We start from the raw sequence: 15,958 nt of genomic DNA, 5'->3' as shown, positions 1-15,958 counted from the left end.
AAAACGATCCTAAAGCTTAATCTTTAATCCGATCCTGAGAAACAATGCATAACAAGTTATTTACAAGTATATAAAAAAAACTGTATTACGATTGGTTCATTTTCGCAACGGATCAAAAAGGACCAGGTATGCTCGGACCTTTTGCCAGAATATTGGTACATTACACACATTGGTAAGTCCAATACAAATAAGTCTTCTGTAACTTATTTCTATTGAGAAAATTTCGCAATCGATCGATAGCGTTTGGGATTGTTTATTGATATCGTCCGTATACCACCATGCTTATAATGTGGGCACTACACTTAGCGTATTCGTCATAGTATCTGCGCTTTCTAGACAAAGCAATATTGACCGTGTTCTTTACGTGACATTGGCCAAAGAACGCAAATATTCTTTGAAATACACCAAGTTTAGTTCCAGCATAAAGTATAAGCCCCCAATTATGCTTGCGAAACAATTCAGAAACTTTCAATTTCATAATCGTCTTATAAATCAATAATGTTTGTTGTATGAGTACTTGAAACTAAATACATAACTACTTAAAATCGAGATACATTTCCTAACATAATAAGTAAATAGTCATAATGGTGTTTCGGAGGCGTGGTTGATATGTGGATATAATTCACAACGATATTGGTTTCTAGTGTAGAAACACTCACCGCCGTTTTCGATAAATGATCGCAATCGCTCTTTTTCGATACATGGTTAAAATGAACCAATCAATGTAAAGTTTTTTTGACATGCTTGCAGATAACTTTTTTGATTAATTTGTTCTCGAGGTCGGATCGAACATTAAAATAGAGATGGGATTGATAACTGCCGTTAGGTGGAGCCACTGACCTGCGAAGCTTTCTGCGTGCACACGTTGAAGTGCGTGGACCAGTGCGCGCGCTGGCACGGGTAGTCGCAGTACGACGTGTTCCAGCAGCAGTAGAACTGCGCCTCCTGACTGCAGTTCGCGCACCTGCAGTTTATAAAATCAAATATGAAGTTTTTGAGATTGATTTAATTTTACAGGCAATTATTTTAGATTACTTATGATTGACTTAAATTTTCATGAGGCAAGTTTTATAAGGTAAATCACGCCTGTTAATGCGGCTAAAAAATGCTTGGCAAATTTTTGTCCTTTCAAGAATCGGACTTTAGTAACGAGAAAATGTGTCTGTCTAATTGATCCTTTATATGCTAAACAGAACGATGAAGCCGCAAGGCTAGGGGTGCAGATGACATACCACTGCTTGGCCTTGGTCTGTTTGACGGCGGCCTCGAGCTCGGCGTGCGCGAGCCGGCGCGCCTCGTTCACGGCGCGCATCTTGTCTTTCTCAAACGCCGCACGAATCTCCGCCAATGTTAACTCTGTTAAAGAAAATTATAAAATATACTCAGTTACTTGTATAAGGACCATAAGATTGATTCATTATTTTCAACTTTGAATTAAATTTCTGTCCAATGTGAATGTCATAAAAAGAATATACATCTTTCAAATCTGGTGAAAGGGCAAGAGAGATGCAAGACTGCTACAATAACACCTTTGCAATCGCGGTGTGTCCATGTGATAGAGATAATATTTTGTATTATTCGCCAGTTGCCGCTACGTATAAAATGTAACAAAACAAACTAATTCAAAAGCAGTCGTTACCGTGATTGTGCTTGAGCTCGTCGATCTGCTGCTGGTGCCTCCACTTGGCCTGTTCGAGCTGTAGCCGCAGCGTGGTGAGCTGCGTCGCCGGCTCGTCCAGCTTCTCCAGAGAGTCCTCTAGCAGAGTGCGGAAGAAATCTGTCAACTATTAACAACGTACGTTAGGTAAGTTTTATATTTTTTAAATAAATATATTGTACTAGGTTTTAATCGCAGCTTTTATCGTGCCAAACCAACAATATAAATTTTTGCCTCAATACGTTGCCTAGTCCTGCAAACCACGATATACGTAATGTGCTAAGTTTCATACAACTCCATTTACAGGTATTTAATTTTACTTTTACCAAACATCCAAACGTAATTTCAATTTTGCGTACATAACCTACCAATCAATAAATAATATAAAGGCATTATAGACTTTACCTTGACAGCATTTTGGTTGAGTTTGGCAGTGAGCGGTCCAGCCGAGGAGGGCGGCGGCACGGTACCAATCGGCGTGTTCGAATCCAGCGGGTTCAACAGTTGCGGTCGTTGTTGTAATCTCGGGGCTGAATAGATCACAAACCAACATATCATGTACTAACTATTAGTATTATAAGCCTTATATAGTGTCCTAGATTGAATAGGACAGTGGCAAGTGTCATTTGTTATTTAAAGCATTGAGTGACATTGCGATAGCAAAATCTGGCTACCTAATATAAAGAAAAGTGTAAAACTATAGCCTATATAATAACATTTATAATTATAATAATAATAATAATATCAGCCCTGTATTATATACTTGCCCACTGCTGAGCACGGGCCTCCTCTACTACTGAGAGGGATTAGGCCTTAGTCCACCACGCTGGCCTAGTGCGGATTGGTAGACTTCACACACCTGCGAAATTCCTATAAAGAACTTCTCAGATGTGCAGGTTTCCTCACGATGTTTTCCTTCACCGTTAAAGCGAACGATAAATTCACAAAGAATACACACATGATTTTTTAGAAAAGTCAGAGGTGTGTGCCCTTGGGATTTGAACCTGCGGACATTCGTCTCGACAGTCCGTTCCACACCCAACTAGGCTATCGCCGCCAACATTTAATAGCTTTTAATTTTAGTGAAATCTGTCTGCTATATTGGATGTTCAAAACCCACTTTCGAAAATGAGGATATATGATGATACTGGTCACTCTCAATGATACTAAAAAAATGCGACCGAAAAATTAAAATTTTACAATGAACGACGCGCGACGCGCTCCATTCGTTCGAGATCATAGACGGGACATCAGCTGAGTGATATTTGTGTTAAAAGAATATCGCACTAGTTATTTTATCTTTTTCGTTTTTGTAATAGTTAATATCTATTTATACATTATCTATACTATTATATAAAGCTGAAGAGTTTGTTTGTTTGTTTGTTTGAACGCGCTAATCTCAGGAACTACCAGTCCAAATTGAAAAATTCTTTTTGCGTTGGATAGCCCTTTGTTCGTGGAGTGCGATAGGCTATATATCATCACGCTATGACCAATAGGAGCGGAGCAGTAATGACTAATCCCAGGACCTACCGGTTCGAACTGAAAAATTCTTTTTGTGTTGGATAGCTCTTTATTAGTGTAGTGCTATAGGCTATATATCATCACGCTATGACCAATAGGAGCGGAGCAGTAATGGCTAATCTCAGGAACTACCGGTCCAAACTGAAAAATTCTTTTTGTGTTGGATAGCCCTTTGTTCGTGGAGTGCGATAGGCTATATATCATCACGCTATGACCAATAGGAGCGGAGCAGTAATGACTAATCTCAGGACCTACCGGTTCGAACTGAAAAATTCTTTTGTGTTGGATAGCTCTTTATTAGTGTAGTGCTATAGGCTATATATCATCACGCTATGACCAATAGGAGCGGAGCAGTAATGGCTAATCTCAGGACCTACCGGTCCAAACTGAAAAATTCTTTTTGTGTTGGATAGCCCTTTGTTCGTGGAGTGCTATAGGCTATATATCATCACGCTATGACCAATAGGAACGGAGCAGTAATGACTAATCTCAGGAACTACCGGTTCGAACTGAAAAATTATTTTTGTGTTGGATAGCTCTTTATTAGTGTAGTGCTATAGGCTATATATCATCACGCTATGACCAATAGGAGCGGAGCAGTAATGACTAATCTCAAAAACTACCGGTTCGAACTGAAAAATTCTTTTTGTGTTGGATAGCTCTTTATTAGTGTAGTGCTATAGGCTATATATCATCACGCTATGACCAATAGGAGCGGAGCAGTAATGGCTAATCTCAGGACCTACCGGTCCAAACTGAAAAATTCTTTTTGTGTTGGATAGCCCTTTGTTCGTGGAGTGCTATAGGCTATATATCATCACGCTATGACCAATAGGAACGGAGCAGTAATGACTAATCTCAGGAACTACCGGTTCGAACTGAAAAATTCTTTTTGTGTTGGATAGCTCTTTATTAGTGTAGTGCTATAGGCTATATATCATCACGCTATGACCAATAGGAGCGGAGCAGTAATGACTAATCTCAAAAACTACCGGTTCGAACTGAAAAATTCTTTTTTTGTTGGATAGCTCTTTATTAGTGTAGTGCTATAGGCTATATATCATCACGCTATGACCAATAGGAGCGGAGCAGTAATGACTAATCTCAGGAACTACCGGTTCAAACTGAAAAAATATTTTGTGTTGGATAGTTCTTTGTTCGTGGAGTACTATGGGGTATATATCATCACGCTATGACCAATAGGAGCCGAGCAGTAATGACTAATCTCAGGAACTATCAGATCGAACTGAAAAAAATATTTTTGTGTTGGATAGCACTTTGTTTCTGGAGTGCTATAGGCTATATATCATCACGCTATGACCAATAGGAGCGGAGCAGTAATGACTAATCTCAGGAACTACCGGTTCAAACTGAAAAAATATTTTGTGTTGGATAGTTCTTTGTTCGTGGAGTACTATGGGGTATATATCATCACGCTATGACCAATAGGAGCGGAGCAGTAATGACTAATCTCAGGAACTATCAGATCGAACTGAAAAAAATATTTTTGTGTTGGATAGCACTTTGTTTCTGGAGTGCTATAGGCTATATATCATCACGCTATGACCAATAGGAACGGAGCAGTAATGACTAATCTCAGGAACTACCGGTTCGAACTGAAAAATTCTTTTTGTGTTGGATAGCTCTTTATTAGTGTAGTGCTATAGGCTATATATCATCACGCTATGACCAATAGGAGCGGAGCAGTAATGACTAATCTCAAAAACTACCGGTTCGAACTGAAAAAATATTTTTGTGTTGGATAGCTCTTTATTAGTGTAGTGCTATAGGCTATATATCATCACGCTATGACCAATAGGAGCGGAGCAGTAATGACTAATCTCAGGAACTACCGGTTCAAACTGAAAAATATTTTGTGTTGGATAGTTCTTTGTTCGTGGAGTACTATGGGGTATATATCATCACGCTATGACCAATAGGAGCCGAGCAGTAATGACTAATCTCAGGAACTATCAGATCGAACTGAAAAAAATATTTTTGTGTTGGATAGCCCTTTGTTCGTGGAGTGCGATAGGCTATATATCATCACGCTATGACCAATAGGAGCGGAGCAGTAATGACTAATCTCAGGACCTACCGGTTCGAACTGAAAAAATCTTTTTGTGTTGGATAGCTCTTTATTAGTGTAGTGCTATAGGCTATATATCATCACGCTATGACCAATAGGAGCTGAGCAGTAATGGCTAATCTCAGGACCTACCGGTCCAAACTGAAAAATTCTTTTTGTGTTGGATAGCCCTTTGTTCGTGGAGTGCTATAGGCTATATATCATCACGCTATGACCAATAGGAACGGAGCAGTAATGACTAATCTCAGGAACTACCGGTTCGAACTGAAAAATTCTTTTTGTGTTGGATAGCTCTTTATTAGTGTAGTGCTATAGGCTATATATCATCACGCTATGACCAATAGGAGCGGAGCAGTAATGGCTAATCTCAGGACCTACCGGTCCAAACTGAAAAATTCTTTTAGGTGTTGGATAGCCCTTTGTTCGTGGAGTGCTATAGGCTATATATCATCACGCTATGACCAATAGGAACGGAGCAGTAATGACTAATCTCAGGAACTACCGGTTCGAACTGAAAAATTATTTTTGTGTTGGATAGCTCTTTATTAGTGTAGTGCTATAGGCTATATATCATCACGCTATGACCAATAGGAGCGGAGCAGTAATGACTAATCTCAAAAACTACCGGTTCGAACTGAAAAATTCTTTTTGTGTTGGATAGCTCTTTATTAGTGTAGTGCTATAGGCTATATATCATCACGCTATGACCAATAGGAGCGGAGCAGTAATGACTAATCTCAGGAACTACCGGTTCAAACTGAAAAAATATTTTGTGTTGGATAGTTCTTTGTTCGTGGAGTACTATGGGGTATATATCATCACGCTATGACCAATAGGAGCCGAGCAGTAATGACTAATCTCAGGAACTATCAGATCGAACTGAAAAAAATATTTTTGTGTTGGATAGCACTTTGTTTCTGGAGTGCTATAGGCTATATATCATCACGCTATGACCAATCGGAGCGGAGCAGTAATGAAACATGTTGCAAAAACGGGGAAAAATTATTAGTTTTGAGAGCTTCCGTTGCGTGCGCTGCGTAAACGGTTAAAGTTATGCAACAATGATGTATGACGGGATTATTCCTCTTAAAAGATCTAAAAATATATTATAAAACAAAAGTCCCCCGCTGCATCTGTCTGCCTGAACGTGTTAAACACAAAAACTACCAAACGTATTAAGATGAAATTTGGTATGGAGACAGTTTGAGAGGCTCCCGGGAAACTACTACTTTTATAACGGAAAACTTTAGCCTGAAAAACTTTATAACGCGGGCGGAGCCGCGGGCAAAAGCTAGTGTTATATAAAATTGCAACATATAATTTATAAAATTGTAATTATTCGATCTCGTTTGTAGTACTATACTTTAAAGAATTTTCAGTACTATGACCTATCTACAAATTCGGGAGCGGTCCCGTTATACTTTATGTGGAGACAAAAGCCAAACAGTTTTTCTTAGTTTAGTACCTCTCCAGGTGGGCTAGTTTCTGTGGTTGGCCTGTTGGTTAGTGTGACGGGTGCGATGGGTGCGATGGTCGCGAGCGTGGCGGCGGCAGCGGGCGGCGCAGGCGCAGGGGGAGGGAGCGCGGGGGCGGGCGCGGGCGCGGGCGCAGGGGTTGCAGTGGCGGGAGGCACCAGGCTGCGGTCCGCCACGCCGTTCAACAGCGGCGGCGACGCTTGCGTCTATGAAAAGGTAGAACAACTTGTTATCGGAATATACTATAACATTTTATGGCGATCGAACGCTCCTAGCTATAGGCAAATTGCTATCTTTGGAATAAATCTTGACAATCTAAAGCCCGGTCTTAATAACTTTCTTACATTTTCTTACTGGAGTTTTCTGTCTTAACAATAAAAATTACGCTAAATGTTCTACTGTTTCAATATCAAAAACTTTAAATGCTTAATCGAGACCATGGTAAGATAACACCCGTAGCTCTAGTGTGTGTAGCAGCTAAGGCCATTTATTTTTATTTTATTTATTTTAGCACTAAGTACTAATGTTTAAAAAAAAATATTAAGTACTTTTATATTGTCAACTATACATAATTCTTTTCAATATTTTTAGATTTAATTTTACGTAAAGCAATTTAAATAATATACCTACTTCATAGACTATTGTAAAAATTATTATTAGCATTTAACTATCAAAACTTATTTTCCAAAAGACAAATTTATCTATCTCAATTTTTAATAATAAATATAGGTGATAGTATGTAAGGAACACAGGATCCGGTGCAAAAGTAAAGTAAACAAAACGGGACATAACAACTCACGTCAACACCACCAACCGACATAACAGGCTGTAGACTGAACATCCACTGTCCGTTGACTGAAGTCATTAGCGGGACGGTGTGCACGGTGGTGGGCACCTGTCCGATGGTGGGGATTGTCTGCACCACCTGCGATGTGGTGGTCGCCGCTGGGGGCATGGACGTTATCACCGGCACTAGGGGGCTTGTCACCGTGTTCACTATGTTTGCTGTAAATAAAACGGGATAATAGGGGACCGGCCTATGCTTGATTTTGTATATTATTCTATGTGTAATGGCTTTAATTACGAAAAAAAGCACTTCTGCGAAAACAGCATAAAAATTGGTTAAAAAATGAGCAAGTAATTCATATTTAAAATATTGTAATGTGCAGAAGTGGGCGCGATGTGGGGATATCGCTTCATCTCTTTCTTCGCACGCGTCGTAATTCCCGATGACGTCACATGTGGATATTTTGTCTCTTTTCTGTTTCTTGTTAATTACCCCTTCCACCGAAATTCAAATGCTTATAACTTGTTGATTTTTCACTGGATTTTAATAATTTCTTTGGTGTTATAAGTTATATTATGTAAATATTTGATAATTGTTAAGAACAAAAATGAGTCCGGTACCCTATTGTTAATTTTATGTTAAGTTTCTGGAGCCTGCATGGGTTCAGATGTTGGTAAATCTCGTTTTGTTTTAGAAAAATATAACAAACGAAAATTTACCTATTTAGAATCCAGCATCTAATCTACTCCCTGGCCTTATTTTGTAGAGATACTAAATCAATAACAAATTTTTTAACCCATATGACTGTTGCGCCCCAATATTAAATTCAATTTTTTATAACCTACAAAACTTAAATTAGGTAATGTTAAAACCACTATAAATAACTTTCTGGTCCTCTTTAGAAGTATGGTCCGTAATTTGATTTTAAATAATGCTTCATATTGAGTACAGTACATACTCGTGCGTATAAGCACAGCAGGAAGTCCGCACTGACCGGTGGTGGTGGCGTGCGCGGCGGCGCGGTGCGAGGCGGCGGCGGAGGCGGCGGAGGCGGCGGGGGCGGCGGCGGGCGCGGGGAGGGCGCGGGTGATGCGCGGCGGCTGGGTGGCGGGCGGCTGTATGGGGATGTACACCATCGAGTTCTTGCCGTTCAGCTGCCCGTCCTCCGGCTTCTTGGGATGTGGGAACGTCTTTTTAGCCCGCGGCCGAATTTCTGGCACTTTGGTGGCCGTTCGCCTGTTCAATGGCGTTATCACCACCTACGGGATGTTAGTTTTTATATTAATACACGTCTGTTGATAATCTAGAGGTGAGCTATGCTATAAGTTAAATGAACCAAATTAATTTTCTGATATGTAAAAGTGGTGTAGGAATGTTTTACACCAATTAGACATCAAATTACGATATGAAATATAGAGGAATAAAATATAAAACCATCCACTAACCAAAGACAAAAAGGCAAGTCAATTGTAAAAATATTTATAAGTGAATGTACTGTGTTCTTTTTCTCATGTGCATGCATGCATAAATTAATTATAATCCATTCGCAAAAGTCGTGTAGCATACATACCTCAATAAACTACCAAAACAAAATTTTCTTGTACTCTCTCTACCTATTCGCTAATCTGCAAAAGTTACCTCATTCATTCGCACCTCGCGTAAATTCGACGGCGGATTAACGGGGCGCAGTTTGAACGCGTTCATCAGATCCATCTTCTCCATGTGTCGGTCGGCGTCGTCCAAATCGATGGGTTCCGCCTTGATCTCCACTTGTACGTCGTTGTTCTTGCTTCTGTCCGGTGACGTCATCCTCGCAAAAGCCCTCACCCCCACCCTCCCTACTAACGGTTCAGTGTCTGCTCTTAACTTTTGCAGCTTTGTGGTTGCTTCCTTCATAGTTCGTATGGGGTCCGTGCTTGTCGGCGTAAATATACTTGCATTTGGATTCCCTTCTATCGTCACCTCTATCATTTTTGATATTGAGCTCGTGGTAGGCGTGCTTGAAGTCGAGGCGACAGTAGACAAGCTGCGCACACTGCTTATCGTTGGGAGGCCGGTGCCCGAGCTAGTTATTACGCTGGTTTTATTATTCTCTCGTGCTATCACCGCTAAGGTTGTATCGTCGTCAAAATTTAAGCGTTCCTTGGCTAACTTTGAATTCGTTGGTGTTGAATTATTTTTATCGTTGGGAGTTTTACCTGTGTCTGTTGTTTTACTCCTTGTTGCTGTCACGAACTCTCTCGGTTTTTCCTTAGTACTAGTGGATGGTTCGTCTACCTTTTCGTTTTTCTTTTCGGACAAGGAAGTTTCCGTTTTTGGTGTAGTATTACCAATTAAAGATTTATTGCTTTTAGAATTTCTCGGTTTGTCTGATTTCACCTTTTCACCTTTCGTCTTATCGATAAATAATTTATCTATTTTTGTTTTCATTTTTTGCGCCGTTATTACTTTTTCTTCTTTTGGAGTACTCGTCCTGAGTGCAATAATGGGCGTCTTATCATTGGAAGTGGTAGCTTTCGGACTTTCCTTTGCATTTGTTACCTTGACTGTCTGTTTACCATTTTTAATTGCTCCGAAGCTTATTTTGAGGGGAGCGACTACGAGGCTTTCTGATTTTTCTTTGGCTATACTTTTAGTCGATTCCTCATCTTTTGATGTAGAATCGATCTTTTCTACTGGATTATCTTTAGCCATTTCCGCATTTTTCTCTTTGGGATTAGGTTCTTTACTACTACTTGGTTCTAGAGTATTATCTGTCTTACCATCATCCATTCGTTTACGTTTTTCTAACGTGTAGTTGTCTAATATAGTGATAATTGCTTCTTCAAGTTGGGAACGCCGTCGTTTTTCACGTTTTCAGTCTCTTTGTTATCTTTGGTTTTAGAAATATCTACTTCCATGATTTTAGCCCTGCAAACATAGACATATGAAAAAATAGAAAAATCACGATGTATTGTGAAACAAACTTTATATCACGTATTCTTTGTGATACACTAACCCGCACTTGCTTTTAACATAGTACTTAGTAAATGGTCCAAAATTTTTGAAACCCCATGACTGAAAAACTGAATTGCCTTTGCCTTGCATTGGAAAGTCGCAAGCTTTTCAATTGATTTAAATTTATTAGATTGTTTTAAAGATTTTCCTAAGCTATCCACTGCTGTTTTCAATAAATTATTCCAATCTCATTTTAACCGAATTCAAAAAAAGAGGAGCTCTCATTTCAATGTGTATGTAGAGCTCTCATTTCAGATTGGTCCAATAGAAATATTTTCAAAATTGAATTTGTAGTTTAGTTAAACCGAAATCCAACGCGTGAATCGATGAATCAGAACAAAGTTTTTTTTAATTGCTTACTAATGACTATTTTGATTAATTTATTCTCGGAATCAGATCGAATATTAAGATTGGGGCAATTTATTGAAAATGGACCATGCTGAATCGTGACTCATCACTTGAACTTACTTTTCAGTAGAGAAATCATCTTCATTGCCGTCAACGCTATCGCCTTTCCGGGATGTTGACAATGGATCTTCTACCTCGCTGATATCACTGTAATTTTAAACCATTAATGTACAATATTTAGCATAGAATGAAGATATAGTCTTCATAATGCCAAAAAGGTAAAAAATGTACCCTATAAATGAAGGTCGATAACATTTTAGAACCAAAGAAGGAAAATTATTATAATACGTTTCAATAGCGACATTTTGTATCTTTACTTTTAATGCTGTTTTATCCACATACCCATCATTACATGAACTCTTGGAACTTTTCGAGTTGGACCTGCTTTTCTTTTTTGCTATTGCCGGGGATCCGTTTGATGTTTTGTCGTGTTTTTGCGGTACGCGAACTTCACCTTCAAATGTGGGAATCTGTAATAATTTGAATATTTAATGCAGATTTAGGATAAACTACGAGGGTCTCTCGGTCCAACATGCATACACGACACATATTTATGAAGTATGCCTGTCAAAAACATTAAATTTACCATCATTTTGAGTTGTTCATTTAACTTGTTCGGCTCAAACTGTGTTTTGAACGGCGGGTATACGAACTTCCCATATTTCCTTGATATATTCCGTATGTGCTGCTCAGCTTCCTGCAACATTGCATTACAATAAAATTAATTTCATCAAAATATTTTTCTTAATATTATTTTAATATCTGTAGGGTTTCAAGTAGACAAATATTTGGTTCCATACAGTAACACAAAAATCAAAAATCCCTGTATTTTTATTAATTTAAGCCCTATCTCACCTGCATACTCTCTAATATATCCTGGCGTTTAGTTCTGAAGTTGTTGGGGTCCTTCTCGGAGTAGAGGAAGCAGTCTTTAGCGGGCACCCAGGCGCGGTCGTGCGCTCCGAAGAACCTCACATCGACCAGCCCCGCCGCGCTCACCGACATGCCTTTGGCTGGCCAGTGCGGGAATCCTAGAATGGTTTAGAAAAAATCAGTAACGTAGAAATCTTACATAAGTTATGAATGAATGTTTGGAAAACGTTTGCATGTTTGATAGAAGTAGATACAATCGTTAAAGGTATTTTGATGAAATTTGGCACTTGGGTCTACTTATGTCCTGGATTAACTAATTGATACTTTTATCTGGGGAATTAGCTTTCGAGAGAAATATTCTATTTTTATCAGATTATTATATAAATTATTGTATAAATCGCTACGGTTATAGATTTTTGGAAAGGAAACTTTTTCACCACGTGCGAAGTAGCGAACAAAACCTGGTAAGATATAATTCTTTGTAATAACTCTTCCATTACAATTTACTATAGTACTTTTAAATTCCCAGTAAATGCCCATTAATCTAACGCGCTAATAGTAATGAATCATTGCTGTCATCAAACTATAACGTGTGGGCAGTGTGCTGACTGATAATTACCGTAGAGAATATATTATTTAATTGCTCCTTATTAGACAGATTCGTTTGCACTTTTGCAGTAATGAGTTCACGAGACAGAGTGGTAATTGTGCTAAAAATGTTGAATTAAAGTGGCATTTAAAATCATAGTGGCTATTATGTCAGTGGCATTTTCATGAACAATACTTATATGTTATTGGAAGTGAGTAAACGCAGGAACACCTGAAGCGATTTGGGTTATATTTGGCACATGTATAGACCACGGATGTCCTGGAATAGAATATCGGCTATTTTTATCCCCGTGATTTGCTTTGGTAGAAAATATTTGAATATGATCGCTACAGTCATTTAGGGAAGGCTTTTCACGTGAGCGAAGCCGCGACCATCACCTGGTTGGTAGAAATTGTAATCCCGTAATTAATAAAGTTGAATATAATGAAGAATAGAACGATACTTTGCGAGAAGATAATTAGACCGCTCTGGTTGTTATTAATGACTTCACGCCTGTATTTCCCAAGAATAAGCCAAACATATGCTTTGGTAGGGGAGCTTTTCATAATGTGAGTCTGATTTCATAACCAAGCTACTATGAGACTAGAACAATGATACGGCCTAATATCATACTCAGTGGCGTAATTAGCAATTTATGCGGCCGGTGCGAGCCTCTATAATTGCCCATACATGACCCAACCTTGGTCCTGGTGTAGTAATTTTGCATTCTCCGGTATATGCACGTTGTGCCCGAGCAGCGCTGGCACCGCCGTATACATCAGAGTTCATATAAACGAATACCTTTGAGCTTGGCCCACAGCAGTATGTGTGGCGTGGAGCACACGTCTGTGAACCACGTGGGGCGGCGCGCGTGCGCAGCGGCGTAGCACTCGGGACACGCCTCGATCTCGCCCATCTCCGCGCGGCACGACCGCACCAGCGCGCGCGCACCTCCCGTCAACTTAGATTGCACTGCGAACATCACCCAACGTATACATGCCACTCCTGTGAGGAAAACTTACAAACTAAAATTAGTTTACCATTAGAATGTTTCCTCAGCTTTGTAACATTATCTTCAAATAAGGTTTGGCATGACTGTTCCGTGGGATCTTTACCTTTAATTGAAAAATAATAAAAATCTCTTAGCACCTACTATAATCAAATGAAGTCGCTAAAATGCTTAGTATTCATTCAAGTTGGGACTGAAAATATTAGAGAAACGCGTTAGGAACAATCGCATTCACCTAATAAACAACTTAAGTACCATTTTAGATCACAACACTAGGAATCACAACTCACATGTATTAAAAATGATGCTATTGTGCAGTATCCACTGCGCGTCCGTCATGAACGCTTCTGTGCTGCCGTACAGCCCCTTGGCGATGTTGGCCTTCATTAGCGACAGGTCCATGGGATGCACCACGTACTTGTCGTAATCGGGGAAAGCTGCGAGGTCGACGGGCGACATGAAAGGTTCCACCTGAAGAAAAGAGCAATACATCGATAAATATTGGAGCACTTGTTACAAAGCCTTTTGGATCTTTCCAATATATTAATTATATACGTCTAAAACAGTCTACAACACTGTACACTTGACATTCATTATCACATAGTTATTTCATGACTATTTCATTAGTTATCTGATATCTAGTTAGGTATAGTACAAGTTTATTTGATAGTAACATACAATGGAATGTATGACACAAAAACATGTATTTACGGCAATATCCACCGTAAATAACAATACGGTGTGGACATCTTATAAACCTTAAACTAAGTATTTTCAAGACCATCCTGTCTAATCTTCGGGATCACGATCTCTAGGGAGACAAAATAGTAGAGAGTGGTAGTAAAAGCTAAGCCAACTTGTTTCTGTTCCTAGCGTAAACCATGTTTATCAATAACTTGAGCTGGACTAGAACAAGAGGATATTGACATGATGTGGTTCGTAATATTCTTAACGTAACTTTGTCGCTAGAGGCAAAACTTTCGATGTGAGAGTTAAATATAAGTAGGTGGGTAAATTATACTTCATATATCTCTAGAGAATAATGATTGTGTTAAATCTTAGTTTTTTTTTTATTACGCCGAGAGACAGTCGTGGGGCAAAGTTGTATCATTGTGTTGTGCGATATATCGTGCATAGAATGTATAATAAGGCCCAGGTACAAAGAAAGAAAACATAAATTGTTATTTCCATATTTGGACTTGTATGGGTTTAAAAAAGACTAATATTACTTTACGTCTATACATATCATTTGGATACTATTATATTGTTACATCTAAAGTATCGCTGTCAATTACATATTAAACTGTGGAATTTGTACACAAGACGCCATTACCTAAAGAGAAACTTCCACAATATCATATCAAGAAAACAATATGACAAAAAGATGATTCGAGAAAAATGCAGCACACACGAATATCTGCATACATACAAAGACGTGGTGGATTTATTATTAGAGCAGAGCGAGACAGGCATAGTGAGGCGGTGGTATCGATCGGGCACGTGCGAGAGGGACGGAGGAGCGCGTCACGCGTCGCGATCGGGGTCCGCCGAGCGCTACGTAGATAAGTGGCAAGGTCATTTCACCCGCGGCCCGAGCGAGTAGCGACATACAGCGTCCGCCCGCGGCGCCGATCACGCGCTAACCCAGTGAAAGTTGCAAATTTGTCGCTCGCTTTAGCCACACATTTAACCAACAATATTGCGAGACCTAAATATATAGATTACTGACCTAGCTAACAGGATAAAGCATTTTATCTAACTCTTATATAATGTAGACGGCCAATACTCATACAGAGCAACATATGTTTTAGTTACAACGAATTATAGATATGGCAATCAAACGATTCAGAATGAATATTTCATACGAATTATAATCTTTACTACTGCCTATAAGTAGGTATCATTAATGCAATAGCTAAGTAAAAATATAAGTACAACGTTTATAATACAAGAAATTATAAAATATACGATAATTTATACGATGGCACAGTGTGAGTTACACGTTTTACTATGAATTTATCGATACGTAGGCGCATGCGTGGTTTATTGTGAATGACGATCATTGCACCGCTAGTATGGCGTCAATAAAAGGAATAAATTACCCCGTTGACGTCCATCATCCGCTCCAGAGCGTGCTGGAGTAGTTCGCACAGCATTCCCAGCGATATCTTCTTCATTGCTGGCGATCTGGAACCAATGGATTATTATTAATCGCTACGTAAAGAGCATAAAACTTTTGTATGTCTACTCGCTGGGCACTACAGTATTGGTTATTTTATGGACTTTAAAAGAGTCAACGCCTTCTTTAGCTTATTTATTGGACGGTTTATTTGCAAAATGCATTAATACAACTAATTATATCTTGACACCGGATTGTATGCACTCTTAAAAGGGCAAAATATGGACAATTAATGTAGTATCCATTATAAAAATTAAGTTTATTTCTATAAAAAACAATTGTGATTCTTGTGAAAATATAACATTAAATGCTTTTATAGAGTTTTCTATATAAACCAACATTTAATTTGTAACGGAATTTTTCCGATAGTG

At 39.0% G+C, this 15,958-nt stretch overlaps 1 protein-coding gene across 1 annotated transcript; it reads right to left on the bottom strand.

Moving 5' to 3' along the window:
* Positions 1-807: 807 nt before the first annotated feature.
* On the bottom strand, positions 808-15,595 carry LOC119191030 (protein kinase C-binding protein 1-like; the record flags this gene model as incomplete). The annotated part of the gene is given in 18 exon segments (XM_037444779.1): positions 808-964; positions 1,233-1,356; positions 1,640-1,784; positions 2,063-2,187; positions 6,736-6,739; positions 6,742-6,951; positions 7,545-7,750; positions 8,491-8,791; positions 9,171-10,384; positions 10,387-10,442; positions 10,998-11,084; positions 11,280-11,407; positions 11,524-11,634; positions 11,793-11,968; positions 13,201-13,371; positions 13,440-13,514; positions 13,699-13,879; positions 15,511-15,595. Coding segments are annotated over 18 exon segments (3,541 nt in total), but the record flags the coding sequence as incomplete, so codon positions are not given.
* Positions 15,596-15,958: the final 363 nt, after the last annotated feature.

This window comes from Manduca sexta, chromosome 28 (assembly GCF_014839805.1).
Source record: "Manduca sexta isolate Smith_Timp_Sample1 chromosome 28, JHU_Msex_v1.0, whole genome shotgun sequence".
Lineage (NCBI taxonomy): Eukaryota > Metazoa > Arthropoda > Insecta > Lepidoptera > Sphingidae > Manduca > Manduca sexta.
This window is presented reverse-complemented; position numbering and strand designations above follow the sequence as displayed.